The 15,063-nt window shown below is 38.2% G+C and overlaps 1 protein-coding gene across 9 annotated transcripts in view; it reads left to right on the top strand.

The window, feature by feature from the left end:
• The window catches only part of TRIP12 (thyroid hormone receptor interactor 12), a 79,002-nt gene that overhangs the window by 18,062 nt on the left and 45,877 nt on the right, over positions 1 to 15,063 (top strand). For 8 of the 9 annotated variants that reach the window (XM_054835699.1, XM_054835698.1, XM_054835697.1 and 5 more), the window contains exon 2: positions 9,203 to 9,349. In XM_054835699.1, coding sequence (XP_054691674.1) covers positions 9,252 to 9,349 — 98 coding nt within the window. In that variant the 5' untranslated portion in view covers positions 9,203 to 9,251. Of the gene's footprint in view, positions 1 to 9,202; positions 9,350 to 11,332; positions 11,379 to 15,063 lie in introns of those variants that run through there. The other variant, XM_054835700.1, reaches the window with a different exon arrangement.

Below are 15,063 nucleotides of genomic sequence, written 5' to 3'. Positions count from 1 at the left end.
ATTCTTTTACTGAATACAGATTGATTCAGAAGTTTCTGGGTTCTTATGCTTTTGATAACTTTCATATTTATGACCAGAAAAAATTTAACTGCTGCAAAATTGACTGGATTCCACAACAGAACTTAATATTCAGCAGTTTTTTAAACTGAAACAAAACAGAGCACTGAAGACCAAGAAACTACAGGTGTTGTAAACATAAAAATATTTTCTTTAAGTGTTGAGTCCTGGCATTCTGCCATTGAGAGAGCATTCTCTTCCTTTCATTAATGAATTCAAATCAAATGATACACTGATGGAAAACCTATATTGAACTAGTTTGGATGTGTTACAATGACATGGAAAGGTAACAAACTTGGCTTATTTGGAGAAGCACAACTTCGGTCTTTCAATTTTTTTACAAGGGCAGATTCTTTGAATTAAGTTGTGATCTACCCTTGTAAGTAGATGTTCTAAGAGGTTGTTTTTATTATAAACTCCATTGCTGATGCTCTCAAAACCAAGAGTAATAGTTGTTGTTGGCAACACTTTTAATTTCCAAAGATGCAGACTGTTAAACTATAGTGAAGCAAGAGAATAAATTTAAATGCTTTCTATTTTTCTTACTTCTCTTTTGGATGAAGATCTAAGATCTGAATGACACTTGTGTACTTTTGTGAACCAAAATGCAGTCCAAAGAAGAGTGACACAACTTGTAACATTTCTGTCCTTGATGAACATATGAGAAACAAAGCAGTGAGGTGGCAGAACTGAAGAGGAATGCCCTCAACAGCATTATACTTGTTCCATACAGCTCCTTTACTTTTTCCTCAAGCTGCAACTTCTGGCCTTCCAGAGGAAAGGAGTGTAGGAGATAAAGGCTTTTACAACCTTAACATTAGCTAGCCCCCTTAACCAGCTTGCAAGAATTTAGTTAAAGCTCTAGTCCTGGTTTAATTTTTCAGTGCACTAAAATGGTAATTCTTTCTTCAGTAATGAAATGAAGCTATGGATTCCTGTGTACCATGAGATGGGAACACTAGTCGTACAAACAGACCTGAGACACCTGAGCTCACCTTTGTACACCTATAAACAGAATAGAACATAAGCAGTGTTCCTTCTGGTTCCTTTAAGCTGTCCAGATGAACAGGAATGTTCTGCTGTTTAACTTCTGCAAGTACATTTTTTTTTTTTCAGTTAACTTGTGGCCTTCCCCTCCATCCATAGGTTTCTCTTTGAGCTGTTTAAGTTCTTGAACAGTCAGTTGTACTATTGACTGATTATAAAGCCATCTGCCAGCAGTACCTGTGCTTCTCTATAGTTTTGAGTAGTAACCTGTTTGCTATTTGTTTGACTTCCCACAGCCCAAAAGGACTTGCTAAGGTTCTGGCTGTGGTGTATAGGCAAATCCACTGTTTTATTTCTAAACCAATGATGGATACCAGGTCTCAGTAGTCTCTATGCAACAAGGTTTTAAGCTTCTTTTAGGTCACTGAAGACATCTTTAGTTTGTTTTTCTGTACCAGGCCCAGCAAAAGGTGTCTGCAGTCTCAGACTTCAAATTCAACTGAGCTACTTGAAGCAGGGGAGGCTGTTCAGCTTCTGTAACTCAGAATGTCTTCCCACTGTCACATAACTGTTCTTATCAACACTGGAGCATGTGATAGCATGTATTTAGGTTTTGCCTTAAACAATCTCTGACTTCTGCAGTGTATTCTCAAGCTATGTTATCTTTTGCCTGGATATCTTCCAGATAGATAAAGCAAGTAGACAGAAGTCAGTAGGTAAGGGTGCTACTTTGCTGGCTTGGGGTCATGGCATGTATAACCTGTTGGATCACACAGTCCAAACAACCTGGGCATTCCTCTAGTAAGCAGCGTTGCGCATCTATTTAGAGGCATTTTCACTGTTCTTATCCCCTGTGGGAACTCGCAAATTTTCAGTTTGAGGCAATGAATATTCTCACTGCCAATTAGCAGTATAGTTCCCCCTAATTCTGAACCACGAGATCCCGAATGAAGATATCTTTAGCTCTTCTCCCTTCCTCTTCCATGTCAAGACATTCTCTTCACAATCTTTGTGTATAGGCTGTTATGTACACATAGATGCAGTTTAGAGAATCTTTACCTGGTGGTTACATCCTTTCAAGTTCCTAGCCGCTCGTTTTGCTGATTCTGTGAAGGTTGCCTTTTTGCATTGCCACTGTCTCAGCTAGAAGGCTAGGCAAGGTCTAAGCTCTTGAAAGACTGAGCAAGGGAAAGCTGACTTCTTCCTAATGTAGCAAGGCCCAAAGATTGCCATAATCTTCTGATGGCTGTGTGTTGTAAAGTTAGAGAAACGGGGTAACTCCTGCTCCTTTACTGATTATTTTTTTAAATTTTTTTTTCCCTGTGGAGTCCATAGCTTGAGGGTATTTATGGCTTGCTGGTATTTGAGAAGTTTTCTGCAGTATCCATACCTCTTTTAATATCTGGGGTATTTTTGAAATGGTTAAGAAATGCTTCCACTCTAATGGCTGCAGAGTAGCTGAATTAAAAGGAACTTTTCCATTGTAAATGAGTCTAAGAATAATATTGTGCTGAAGCTTTTTTTTTTTTTGGTCAGCAATTTGGAAAAATCTCTCTAACAGCTTATGTAGTATCCATTTTTACACTACGTGAACTTTAGACATGTGAACTAGTCGTAAATCTATGTCTTCAGTGACTGGACTCATTTGATATTTGTAGCTTACATGCCCATTTTGCTTACTTCCTCATCTTAGTTCAGATAACTGGATTGTGTTTTTGAGGAATTGACGGGAAGGGAATGCGTTCTGAGCTGTACATGATTGCAGTGAGGAACAGGGCAAGAGTTATTTCTTTTCTGAGAGAGGTTGTGCTTGGGAGGGATGGGGAGTGTGTCCTTGCATACCTGTACATCTACACAGATCTGAGATCTTGGGTTACTTGAACTGACATCTATTGCGTGACTTTTTATCAAATACTTCTGCTGGAAATACTATTTTCTGATAGTCTGTTAGTGTCTTCTCTGCATGTCTTTATATCTGGCATTATGCTTTGATGTCTTATTTGGGTTTTTTTTTTCATTCCCCTTTCTTCAGATTCTCTCTCGTAATTCACCTTTTGCCTTTCTGGTCTTGCTCAGAACATATTTTGTCATCATGGTTGGAAATTGTCACTTCTCAGCAGAGTGAGAGCTCTAGCATAATCTGAGGTTTTACTCTCAACAGGAGGTTGGACCAGATGATCTCTAGAGGTCCTTTTCAGCCAAAGCTTTTTTAACTATTCTAACTTTTGTACTCCAATTGAACCCTGCATCAAAAAGGTATCAATATGTTAGTAAAGTCTTCCAAGAGAACTGGCAAAAGTGATGCAACTAAAGTTTGTAGAAGTTCTGTGCTGGAAGACGCGTAGAAATCTGTTTCCTTAGCACCTAGACATGCTTATTTTAAGAAGAAACTTCCTTGATACCTACTTGTCTGTCTTCCCAGCAGTGGGGTAATGTTACAGTACTAGGAGGCTGTAGAATATTGTTTGTTGTGAAGATTTTTCTATAGGTACTGAATTTTCTCTAGTTAGTGTGTCTGTGCATGTATTTGTGTGTGTAGTTTTTTAGCATTGGAGGAGGAGAATACAAAAAGAATACAGTCCAGCTTAATGTATGATTCAGTGCAATTTTATGTGGCTTCTGTATCAAAAGTTAATCTGATAAAAGTCGCTATGTGAATTTTATATCATTAGATACATTACAGCAGGTAAGTCTTAGTGTACTCTAGCATCTTTAAATTGTGTAGACAGCTTATGGCTATTAATGGGGAGAAGGTAGAAATGGTGTCAGATAAGAAAGTAAGTGGTAACTTGCTCTTCCTGTGTTGGAAGAAGAAAAGCTTGCCATTCTTTAAGGCTTGATGCTTTCGTGCAATTGAATAACCCAGGATTTGCAGGAGTGCAGCTGAAATCCAACCACCTTACTGTACCTTACAGCACCTTGCAGCTCATGGATCAATATATTTTTCCCTTGTTTCTGTACAGAAATTTACTGTCAGGAAGAAGGGAGGGATGATGAGAATTTGGGAGACATTACAGAAATTTTTCTAGGAAATTTTCAGTACCTTTTACCTGCTCCCTTAGTTATTCCATGAACTATTTCTACAAGCAGAAGGGACAAGAGGCTGCTGAGCTGAAAATACAAGCTTCTGCCTGCAAGGAGTATTGACATGAAGTTTGTTTGGAGGTGAGGACTGAAGCAAAAAAAGAACTGGGCAGACTGGATAACTATGGAATTTAGAAAGTATAGTAAGGAAGAATATAGTGTCAAAATCAGCTGCACAAGACTCAGTTTAAAGCAACCAACTGGACTAAAAAGTCATCTTAATGAATTTCTGAGTCAGCTAGTGAAGTAGTAGAAGTAATTGAATGTGCTTGCAAGTGCGTGCTTGCAAGGCAAGAAAATAGGTGTGTATGTTTGCAGGTAAATGAGGAGAACCCTGTGAGCTGAGCAAAAATGAGGTGCAGCTATGAGATCAGTTTAAAATGAAGTAATGTAGGTTCACCGACTGCTGAATTGTTTTGGACCATATGCAGGAAGTTCTTCAGTTTAGTTGCAATTAAAGTCTCAACTGTTAAATGTGTTGTGTGTTTGTATATTTAGAATGTTGCTTCTACCTTAGCGTACAGTTAATCAGATCAGATACAGTTGATAAAGTAAATTAATGTTACCTACATTGAAGTGAAGGAACACAGATATGAAGCCTTAGACTTAACGTTTTCTGATAAGTACGCTGAACTCTAGATTCTGGCTGGCAAGATGTGCAGCTTACTGGAAGAAAATGTTCTGAACTTACAAGGCATATAAACATCCTCCCATCTCGCCCCCCCCCCCCCCCCCCCCCCCCCCCCGCCTTTTTGCCTAATACTGACTTCAGGGCAGTAAGTCTTTGCAATTTTGAGAAGCTGGCTTGCTGCAATAACATTAAGGCACTGTTTTTTTGGGCAGAGGTACAAAAGAGAAAGTATGCTGCCCAGTGTGCTTAACTCCAAGCAGATACCAGGCATTATAATAGAGTATCATAGGCAGAGGTGCTAGGCATATCCTTAAATATTCAGGAAATTAGAGTGCAAGAGCCTGAAAAATTCTTCTACTACTAAGACTCTTGCAAAGAACTTAAATACCACCACCAAAAAAAACGCCCAAACCAACCAACCAAGCAAGTTGTAGAGCTCATCCAAGTAGTAGAGTTGTTACTGGTTTGCCTTGTTACACTATTAGTGGCCCTAGAGCCTGTTGGGGTGCTTCAGTTTTCTTGTTCTCTCTTCCTCTCTGTAGTTTACATCACAGTTCACAGTATCCTTCAGGGAGTGCTTTTGGGTGTTAAGTAAAAGCAGGTACAGGCTTGTTCTGTAGTTGTCAGTTTCCTCTGTTTGCTTCAAAGATACGGAAAAGTGTCAGTCACTGCCCTTTGACTTTTCCATGAAAAGAGTGGCTTCAGTGCAAGTTGACAGGTGTTTGCTGTCTTGTGTTCTTCTGGAAACCTTTCCAAGTAATATCTTGGCTACACATTAGCTATAATGTTTGAAATAGATATGTTAGGTCTACAGAAATTCCAGTTGCTTTCCTGTGCAGTAACAAAGACAACTGTTAACAGTAATCAAACAGTGTTTACTAAAACTCAAGAATACTATGCAAGATAATAAGGATTAGATGCCAGTTTTGAAGATACATTGTAGGCTTATTTGAAATGCTGTTTTTAGAACTCATCCTCAATCTAAAGACTCTGCTTATGGGGAGAGCATCTGCGGACCAGTGCTTTGGCATCATTACAGCTAAGAATATGGAATAGTGAAACACTAACTAAAATGGCTTTTACAGAAAACTTTATGCTAGAAGAGGAACTGAACTTAAAATTCTCAAATCTCAAAGCCTGTTAACTGAAGCACGGAAGTCTGATGTACCGTTGTAGCTTTTTCTTGTTGTGGGTGTAGGGAGAATGCTCAATGTAGTTGAGGAAGAAATAATCTTAAAATGTGATGGGACTGTACTGGCGCATTCAGCTGATTTACTGGGTTGCACATCTTCTTTGAATTTAAGTATCTAAAGAGGAGGAAGAATAAGCCAAGTGCTGGGAGTGAGGTTTACAGATAGAGGGAAGAGTCTGAATGAGAACAGTTCAGATTTAGGGACCTTAAGGTTCTCTTCTTGTAGCATGTGGAAGACAGAGTTGTGACCCACTAAAAAGATCTCTTCCCTACTGGACTAACTGGGCACATGGTATTGTGTGGCTTCAGATACTTGCAGTAAGACTTAACTGAATGCTTTTATGGTAAAGGTCATAGCTGGATCATGAAGCAGCATTATGTTTAAAGGCAAACTGGGAGTCACATGGTAACACACTACACAATAAGAAATACAGTTAAGTTGAGAGGTTTCAATAGAGAAGGCAACTCTGGACATCATCTTGTCTTGACAGATGTCTTAAAGGATAAAATAGCTGCCATTTCATTCTTCTACACAGATGAAAATCTCATGTGTATGACAACACACTATGCTGCATAACTTCTAACCACAGACTACTAAAAGTGGCTGGTTGACCCAGACAGATCAACATTAAACTGAAGTTTCCCTAGACAGCACCAGGGTTGCCTGTGTGATGTTTTCTTCAGCTAACTCTTCTGGTGTTTTGTGGAGGAGCCCATGTACTGGCCCTAGATGAGAAAGCATGTGGCTGAACTAGCAGAGCTCTAGAATGAGCACTGCTGCTTGCAGAATGAAACCTGCTGGAATGCATATTCTTATAGTCAGTACAAGGTGATACAATAGATCTATGGCAATCATTTCATAGTATGACTGATAGTTTGACATTAGTACCCAATTTCAATGTCACTTGACCTTTGTACAGGAGGCGACATTACTCCCTCCTTCCAGAAGAGGCACAAAATGTGCTTCCTTGCTGATGTTTATGATTTTTTTTCATTTGGTGTTTGAATACAAAGAAATAGAGAGAATGCACAATAGCATTTGACATTGCTTATGATTGACTTCAGCTAGGCCCCTAGGTAGTGCTGAAACCTTGGTCAGCTTTCAGCCTGGTTAATGCTAGGCTTGATGTCTTCCATCTGCGGTGTACTCTGCAGAGAATGCTGCCACTCATGCTCTCCTCAACCTGACTAATCTGGCTGCACCAGCAAGATGGCATAATTTCCAGCTATAGCAGGCTTTTTCTGTTCCATTTTAAATCTTTTTGTGCTCTAAAGTATAAGTTGTATTACTTAAAGCTTTAACCTTTCTGTTGGTGGGAATATTTACTATAAATAAAGAGTTAGGATAAAAGAATAATCATGAGGGAAAGCTCAGCTTCTGAGGTGTAGGGTTTACAGCTTTCTCAGCTAGAAGTCTGGATGACTGGTAAATTATGAGGTTCATCGAACAACTATATTTTGTGGGTTTGTGTATTTTGTGCTCTACTTATATTCTTATGAGTTCCTAAGCATAAAGTAAAAGCAAGGTAAAGACAATTATTTGTTAATTTAATCCTACTTTCTGCTTTTGCTGTCTGCTGCTGTGTTGGACCTCTTAGTGGAAAGAACACAAGGAACTTTGAAAAGATGCTTTTGACTCATGTGATGTGGAGATTAGGATGGGGAGCAAGTCTTCCACTTAACTTGTATTTTTATTTGGTTCCTGGAGCTTATTTCTGGTGTGCTAACTGGGAGCTTTTAGTGCTAGGATGTATCATAACAGTGTAACAAGACTGAATCTGAGCTAACAAAATTCTGATTGCTAATTTATTGTGCTGCACAGGTGTCTCAATCATGTGCATGTTCCTTTTGGCATTGTACTAGGTATGTGAGGTAATGGTTTGCGTAATAACAACTTATGTGCCTGGTTTCTTATGGCCTACAGTAAAATAGAATAATTCAGGATTCTTTTTTTTTTTCCTACTCACTTTTGTTCATTTCTAGAGGCACTCTTAGAGGAATAGACAATTATAGTTGAGTATTGTCTGGCTTTACTGACAACACCAGGTCTCGAGTGCTATTTTATTGGAGGCATTCAAATTTGAACTGAGCCTTAGTTATCTGCAGTTGAAACGTTTTAAAGTTTTTCCTGGCAGACTTCTTGCTTACTGTGCTATAGATATAATAGATACTGAATCAGCATGTAGACTATTGTGTTCTTAAAATCGGGTTATTTTCGTTCTTGTGGCTTTTTTCACCTGCAGATACCTCTTTCACCAGATTCCACACAATTAGAAACAGTAAAACTGGATTTGCTGGTTGTGGTCCTGTTGCTGTGGTCCTGTTGCTGTGCTCTCTGTATAGAAATAGCAATTTAGTACAGGATACAAAAGTTACCTCTCTTCACTGAGGAGCTAAGTGAGGCTTGATCTTGAAATACCTCTGTTTCTGAGGACTGCAGCTTGGTGTTATGCTAGTCTTCCATAAATACCTACCAATATCTGTAGGCCTGTAGCAGTCACAAAGCAATTCCAACAGTAGTAATACAAAGCCATCATATTGATTATTTTTTAATAATTATGTACACTCATTAATTCTTCTGTCTCAAATACCTTTTCCCACTAATTAAGCTGTTGTGAACAAGAACTTCTTGCTTATGTAGCTAGATCTCTTTTCCTGAATTACTATGTCTCTTTCTTTATGCGAATGGCAGTTGCATAAATCTAACTAAACTTTAAAAGCACAGTAGTTAAGTTACTTCTATAATCTTGTGGATACCGCTGATTATTCTTGAAATTCTCATTGTCATCTCCCACAATGAGAGTTAAAATCATAGAATCTTTAAGGGTGGAAAAGACCTCTAAGATCAAGTCCAACCCTCAAATACTTCTGTCTATCAAGCATTGAGTTTTACTAGTTAGTGTGTTTTTTCCTTAACGTTGACAAATACAGGTTCTCCTAAATTGTGTTTGTCTTGTCTCCTTAAAGTAATCATAGAATCCTGCCAGAAAAGAAGTGTGTCATCGTAGAATAGTTTGGGTTGGAAGGGATCTTTAAAGGTCACCTATTCCAATAGGTTATCTGTATGCTATATATACTGAAAACTGGTTGTTCTGTATTAAGGATCTAAATGCTCTTTAGAAGAATCTTGGTCTGTGTGTCTTAACTAAAAACTTTTTAGTTAAACAATAGCATTTTATATTCACCTCTTCAGACACGGCTGTGAGTCTTCATGCCACATGTCTTAAAACTATATCTCTCTTGTCTTTCAGTGAATGATAGTGTCTAGAAAGGGTATGTCCCTTCAGGAGAGAGGTGCCAATGTCCAACCGGCCTAATAACAATCCAGGGGGGTCACTGCGACGTTCACAGAGGAACACTGCTGGGGCCCAGCCACAAGACGACGCAGTAGGAGGAAGGTATGACTGTTATCTATAAGTGTGTTTTTAATGTATAAAAGCAAAATTGATGTAACTTAAATAGAGAACAAAGTTTTCCACCCTGCAATCCAAGCACTGAAACTTGCATAAAATCTTTTTGCCCCTGAAATGCTGTCTGCACTGTTGTTGCATGGGATGAAAACATGGGTTACTCACTATCATGCATGTTCAGCTAGAATAGCAGTAGTAGATCTGTAGGGAAAAAGTGTAACTGAGCTATATCCCACAAATCACAGGTAGTAAGAAATTCTTTCCCCCTCTTCCTTCCCTGTTAACAAAAATATGTGGAGGGGACAGGGAGATTCTGGTGTGTGAAATCTGGGAAAATCTGTGCCCCTGTTAGAGAAGACTGAGTAACAGGTACCTCTCTGTTCCCTTGCGCTGCATGTTAATCCTGTGCAGCTCTTGAATAATTCAAGAACAAAAGGTTTGCTATCCTTTAATATACTGGTACTAGGGAGCAGGTGGACCAGGTTGTATTTGTTCTGTAAGTGGCTGTTTCTAGAATGTAGAACAGAGATCTCTTGAAACTTTTCTGTGGATGCTGACTGTATAACTATTGCCATGTCCTTTAAGGAATTAAGAATCTTCTTCTGAGTGAAGCCTATGTGGATAAGTCTTCCTTTATACTACAACCTTTCTTTATTAGAGTAATATTTTAACAAAATTAATGGCAGGCAGCATCTGTCTGTATTCTACTTCCTCCGAGGTGTTACTGGTGCAGTTTGAATATGTATATCTTCGGCTTGGGTTTTTTGGTATAAGAGTATTAAAATACTGCAGGTCAATGGCACAAAATAAAAAGATTTTTACTGTGAATGAATTGGGCTATAACATATAATGAAGATGAGTTGTATTTCTTACTGGTATAAATAACTGAAAACAAGGTCACTGTTGAATGGATGGAGGAGGCTAGCTGTTCTTCTAAGGAACCTTGAGGGGGGAATAATTCAATCTGCAAAATGCAGGTTCACTTTTTCTAAAGTACTCTCTATTGTACAAATGGAAAAGCAGATGATAAACACAAGGCTTCTGTCCTGGGCTTTTGTAGCATAAGGAGGAGGAAGTAGCTGCCTTATGTAGCTGATTATTTTGCAAGCCAGAATTGGTTTTGGAGAATACTTTTTCTTTAACTGAGCCATGGTGAACCCTTCATTCAGTTCTGTCCATTCTGTGTTATCTCTACATCTGAATGGATGTTTAAGTTAGATATTGCTCTACCAACTCTTTCCTCTTACACTGAACTTGACCTGGGGTGAATAACCCTCTCCCTAGAATAAAGAACTAGAGGCAAGTTATTTGGGCATGGGATGGGGGATTATTCTTCAGATACCTACTGTTTATTCAGAATTTATAGCAGAATACCAGGAAGAAGCTCTACAGTGAATCATACAAATTGAAGAATATTAGGAGTAGCTCTATTTTCTTATAAGAAAGCTACTCATCTGGTGTTTTGGTGCAGTGTGATCTGTTACTTACGCTATCACACAATGATTCAAGATGCGACTTGTCTTTAATGACTGAACCTCTTCCACCCCTCACCAAATTTGTCAGTCAGATTTCCATGACTAAGAGTGATTGCACTCCTGAGCTGTGTTAGACCTTTATCAGAACCAAAGCTCTTTGCTTAAGTAAAGATGATGGAAGCTTACGATCCTCTTTGAAAACATAGGCTCTTTAGAATAGGACCTCCCCTGCCTTTCTATCTCTGAACAAGCATTTTTGGCTGGCAAAGCATATAAAGGCCTGGATAACACATACTGATTATATAAAACTGTATAACGAATTCAGTTTCTCTTATTGTCTTCTGTATCTCCTTTTTAATAAGCTGCTGGGCAGAAAGGCTATTGTATAAAGAACAACATAAGACAGATCTGTTGGGTCCTTGAAAAATTTGTAGATTAAATGGAAAGAGACAGAGTCTTGGATAACAGTCACTTTCTTCTGTTTGCTTGTCTTTAGACGCAAGCCTTAGGACTCATCCTTCCACACATCTAGGATGCAGTGGGTTAGTATATTCTAGTTCTGCTGCCGAACAGTACATAGGAGGATCTGGAGCTCGCAGCTTGATGTACCTTCTTCATTATGCCTTGCTGTACTCTGGTGCTACATGCTGCTTTGGCTGCTATATTTAAAAAGAAAAAAAAAAGGGCAAACACACACACCTCCCAACTGAATACACCTTTTCTTACATTAGTTTTTTTGTTATACTTGAGTCACTAATTTATTTCCAGTCTCTTTTTATTTGTTATCTGTAAAGTGAAAAATTTCAGCTGTAAAATCATTTAAATAAACTATGGAAAGACCATTTTCAATAATGTACTCATATTGTGCCAATAGCTGTGAACTATGTTAGTATTTTAGTTGGAGTTGGGAATGTTCTTTTTGAAGCAGATCTGTGATCCTCACCTGCTGTGCTTTGGCTAACATCATGGAATGGGCTTTGAGCACTTGAATTCAAATCTTTTTGGATGAAACTAAACTGGAAGTCATGCTCTAGCAGAGCAGTTCATGCATCCTGGTCACTTGTAGTTATAATCTGGTCTGCTTTGAAGTAGAAATCATTGAAATGCATAGATGATGGATGTTGGTTCTTAATGGCAACTATCTTGCTTTACAAATTTTTTTTCTGTGCTACTTGTTGATGTAGTTGTACATACAGTATGTTATTCAGCCACTTTATTAGATCCACGTGTTGCTTAAAAATGAAAACCAAATCAATACACAAACACAACCCCCATTTCCCCTCAAACCCCACACAAAACAAAAGCTAGTATTGTAGAGGGAGTTAAGCAGTAATGTGAGTCTGTAGGGGGTTGTTGCTTCATGCCTAAAATTAGCCACAAAGTTTATAAGCAAACTTAAGGGCCACACCTTCTAAAGTCTTGTAGAAGGTTACTTCACTTTGGTCATAGATATGTAATCATAACCCTTCGAGCAAGGACAAGTTTTGATACTGTCTGAACTTGTGTACTTGATTATGTTTCTGCTTTGTATAAATAGCTTTCTAAATGCTGGAAATGCAACAGCTTTTTTTGTAAAGCTTTCTTGTGGCTAAGGTGCACGCATTTTCCAGATTGAAATTGACAGAAACTTAGTTTGCAGTTTGTCGCTTGTACTGTAATTTCAGACTTTGATGTGAAGCCCACTAATGTAAGCGAGTGATCATATAGCCATTGGTAGTATAGCCAGATGGCTTTGTAATAGCCTTAACTTTGTCCCTGTCTCTTGTGCTCTGACTGGAGTGAACACTATAATAGACTCCAGTTGAGGAAGGTGTTAAAAAGGAGAGAGGATGGAGAATATCACTTCCAAACTGAAATGCTAATGCATGTCTCTTTTTATAGCCTTTAACCCTTTTGCAGCTTAATGGTCTTTTGTTAAAACTTTATCAATTTAACTTGCTAAGCAGCTACTCTTCACTTGCATGAAGACTTTGGAAAATCCTAACTCCTCTCTGGTCTAGTATGTAAAACATAAATGCAGAATCTTCCTTCTGTGACATCTAATACTGGCAGATTTGGCTTAACATGGAAGCAACAATGCAGACCTATTTTCCTCTAGACTTGGCTTATTTGATGTCACCCTAATAACGTCAATACTTGCAGTACTGTGTTTGATTTTTACAGTTGCATTTAAAAAAAAAAAAAAAAAACACAAAAATCAACAAACAATGCTGCTAGACTCACAGACAGTGTAGAAAGACTGTTGCAGCATGAATTGGAAGTACACTTAACATCTATGAGTGCTTTTCTCAAAAGAAGTGAGGTATGTGTGTTTGAAAATAGATGTAGAAACTAGTGAGCTGTTTTCCACCCATGTATGCACATAACCAAACTGGCCTTGGTGAAGTTGGACTAATGTGGTTCTTCACTGTCTGTTGTCATTAGTGATGTTAAAATAACTTTGTGCTTTGGATGACTTTCTGGTCTTGTGGATATTGGATGTTACTGGCTTTACTACCAGATTGAAAACTATTCAGTGTTATCCTGCTAATTTAGAATTACTGTTACGATGGCACCTTCCTAATTGTACAGCATGAGCCCTTGTCTGAACTTTCTCCTCTAGCACTTTCCATTGAAGGATGACTCTTTGCAGGTTTGTAAGGAAGCAATAATGATGCTAAAGCTTCCCTTTGCAGCAGTAAACCAAAGAGGAGTGGGAAGCAGATGTATTAATGAGCACTCTTTTCATGGGGGCTGGAGGAGGGGATGGAAGGTACTTACTGTCACTTTCTTAACTTTCAATCTACATTATGACCATATGTGAAGATTTGTGCCCTTGTGTTTTAAGTTCCCAGTGATGCCATAGGATTTACTGTGAATGGGAACAACTTCGAAGTGATACTGTGAGGCACACAGCAAGAACTCTTTGAAAGTGGTGCAGTTAACTGTTCCTTTCAGTTGGGAGCAATGTTTCAGTATGTTGGTATGGAGTACTGGAAGCAGTCCTATGCACTGGAACTATTTACTGGTGCTGCAATTTTTTTTTAGTGGCATGAAATGACAGTGATGCTTATCTTTTAATCTGCGTATTGCCACTTTTCTGAAATCTTTAGGAACAGCAGTATTTAAGTAGGATATCAGTTTGACATAAATGATTGCTATGCTGTTGCAGTTATGTATGAAAATGTAATACTTCATAGACATTTTAAGTTTTTGGAATATAATATATGCATGTTCTTGTGCATTTGGGATTGGAGACTAAATAAGAAATAGATCCTTCTTTGCTGCATAGAGGACATTAGAATAAGCAGAACTTGGAAAACTCTTTGGACTGACCTTTTTCAAATACTAAAGCAAGAAGAATGCTTTTGTCAGTTATACTACTTTTGTTCTGAACACTATTTGGTTTTGGATTAGTCTTGATAATATGTTAACTCTTAACATGCTACCTGAGAGTTGTAAATTTAATGTTTGAATCGGTGGAGAGGACAGGTGGAGTATTTCTGAGGACAGAAAGTAGGGGTTTTTGCACAGCTTATTTCATCTGTGATACTGCTTTTTATCTCACTTTTGACAGAAATGAGAGAGTGTTTAGTTTTGTAGACTTCATATTTGGAAACATTTAATACCACGTTCTCAGCTGCTGTGACTTAGATGAAACACTTTGTTTATAAACTAATTTCAAAAAGTATGGGGTTTTTTTAATATGCACAGAGTAACTCTATGAGGACAGATTCTAGTTGTTTCTTTATTATGGTTTTGCTAAGGAAGGCTAAGGGCTGGCAGTTTCTATGAGATTGTTTATATAAACACTGCCGATTAAATGGTGTGTCACTTGTAAACTTCTGTATTTGTGTTACTCTAAACTGAGTGTCTACCTGTGAATTAAAATGTGTATCAGCAGACAGCTTTGCCCAGTTGAGTGAAGCCTTGGAGTGGGTTATGAAACACCAAAGCAACACTTGAAGGTGCAGCAAGCGCTCAGTCTTCTGGACCTGCCCCTGCAAATGGATATGGACAAACAAAGCTCATAAATGCTTACCTTATCATTTTTCATCATTAATGAGGAACTTAGCCTCTCAAAATACTTGTTGCTAGAATATTTGTTTAAATGAAGCTTCTGAATGAATGATACATTAATGGAAAAAAAGCAGAGAGCTTGTAACTGGGTAGGTTATGAGTTAAAAGCCTTGAATTATGGGCAAAAGTACAGGTAGCTTACAACCTTTAACAAGAATCAATCTTCTA

Source organism: Grus americana, chromosome 9 (assembly GCF_028858705.1).
Source record: "Grus americana isolate bGruAme1 chromosome 9, bGruAme1.mat, whole genome shotgun sequence".
Lineage (NCBI taxonomy): Eukaryota > Metazoa > Chordata > Aves > Gruiformes > Gruidae > Grus > Grus americana.
The sequence above is the reverse complement of the archived record's forward strand: the minus strand, read 5'-3'. Positions and strand labels throughout refer to the sequence as shown.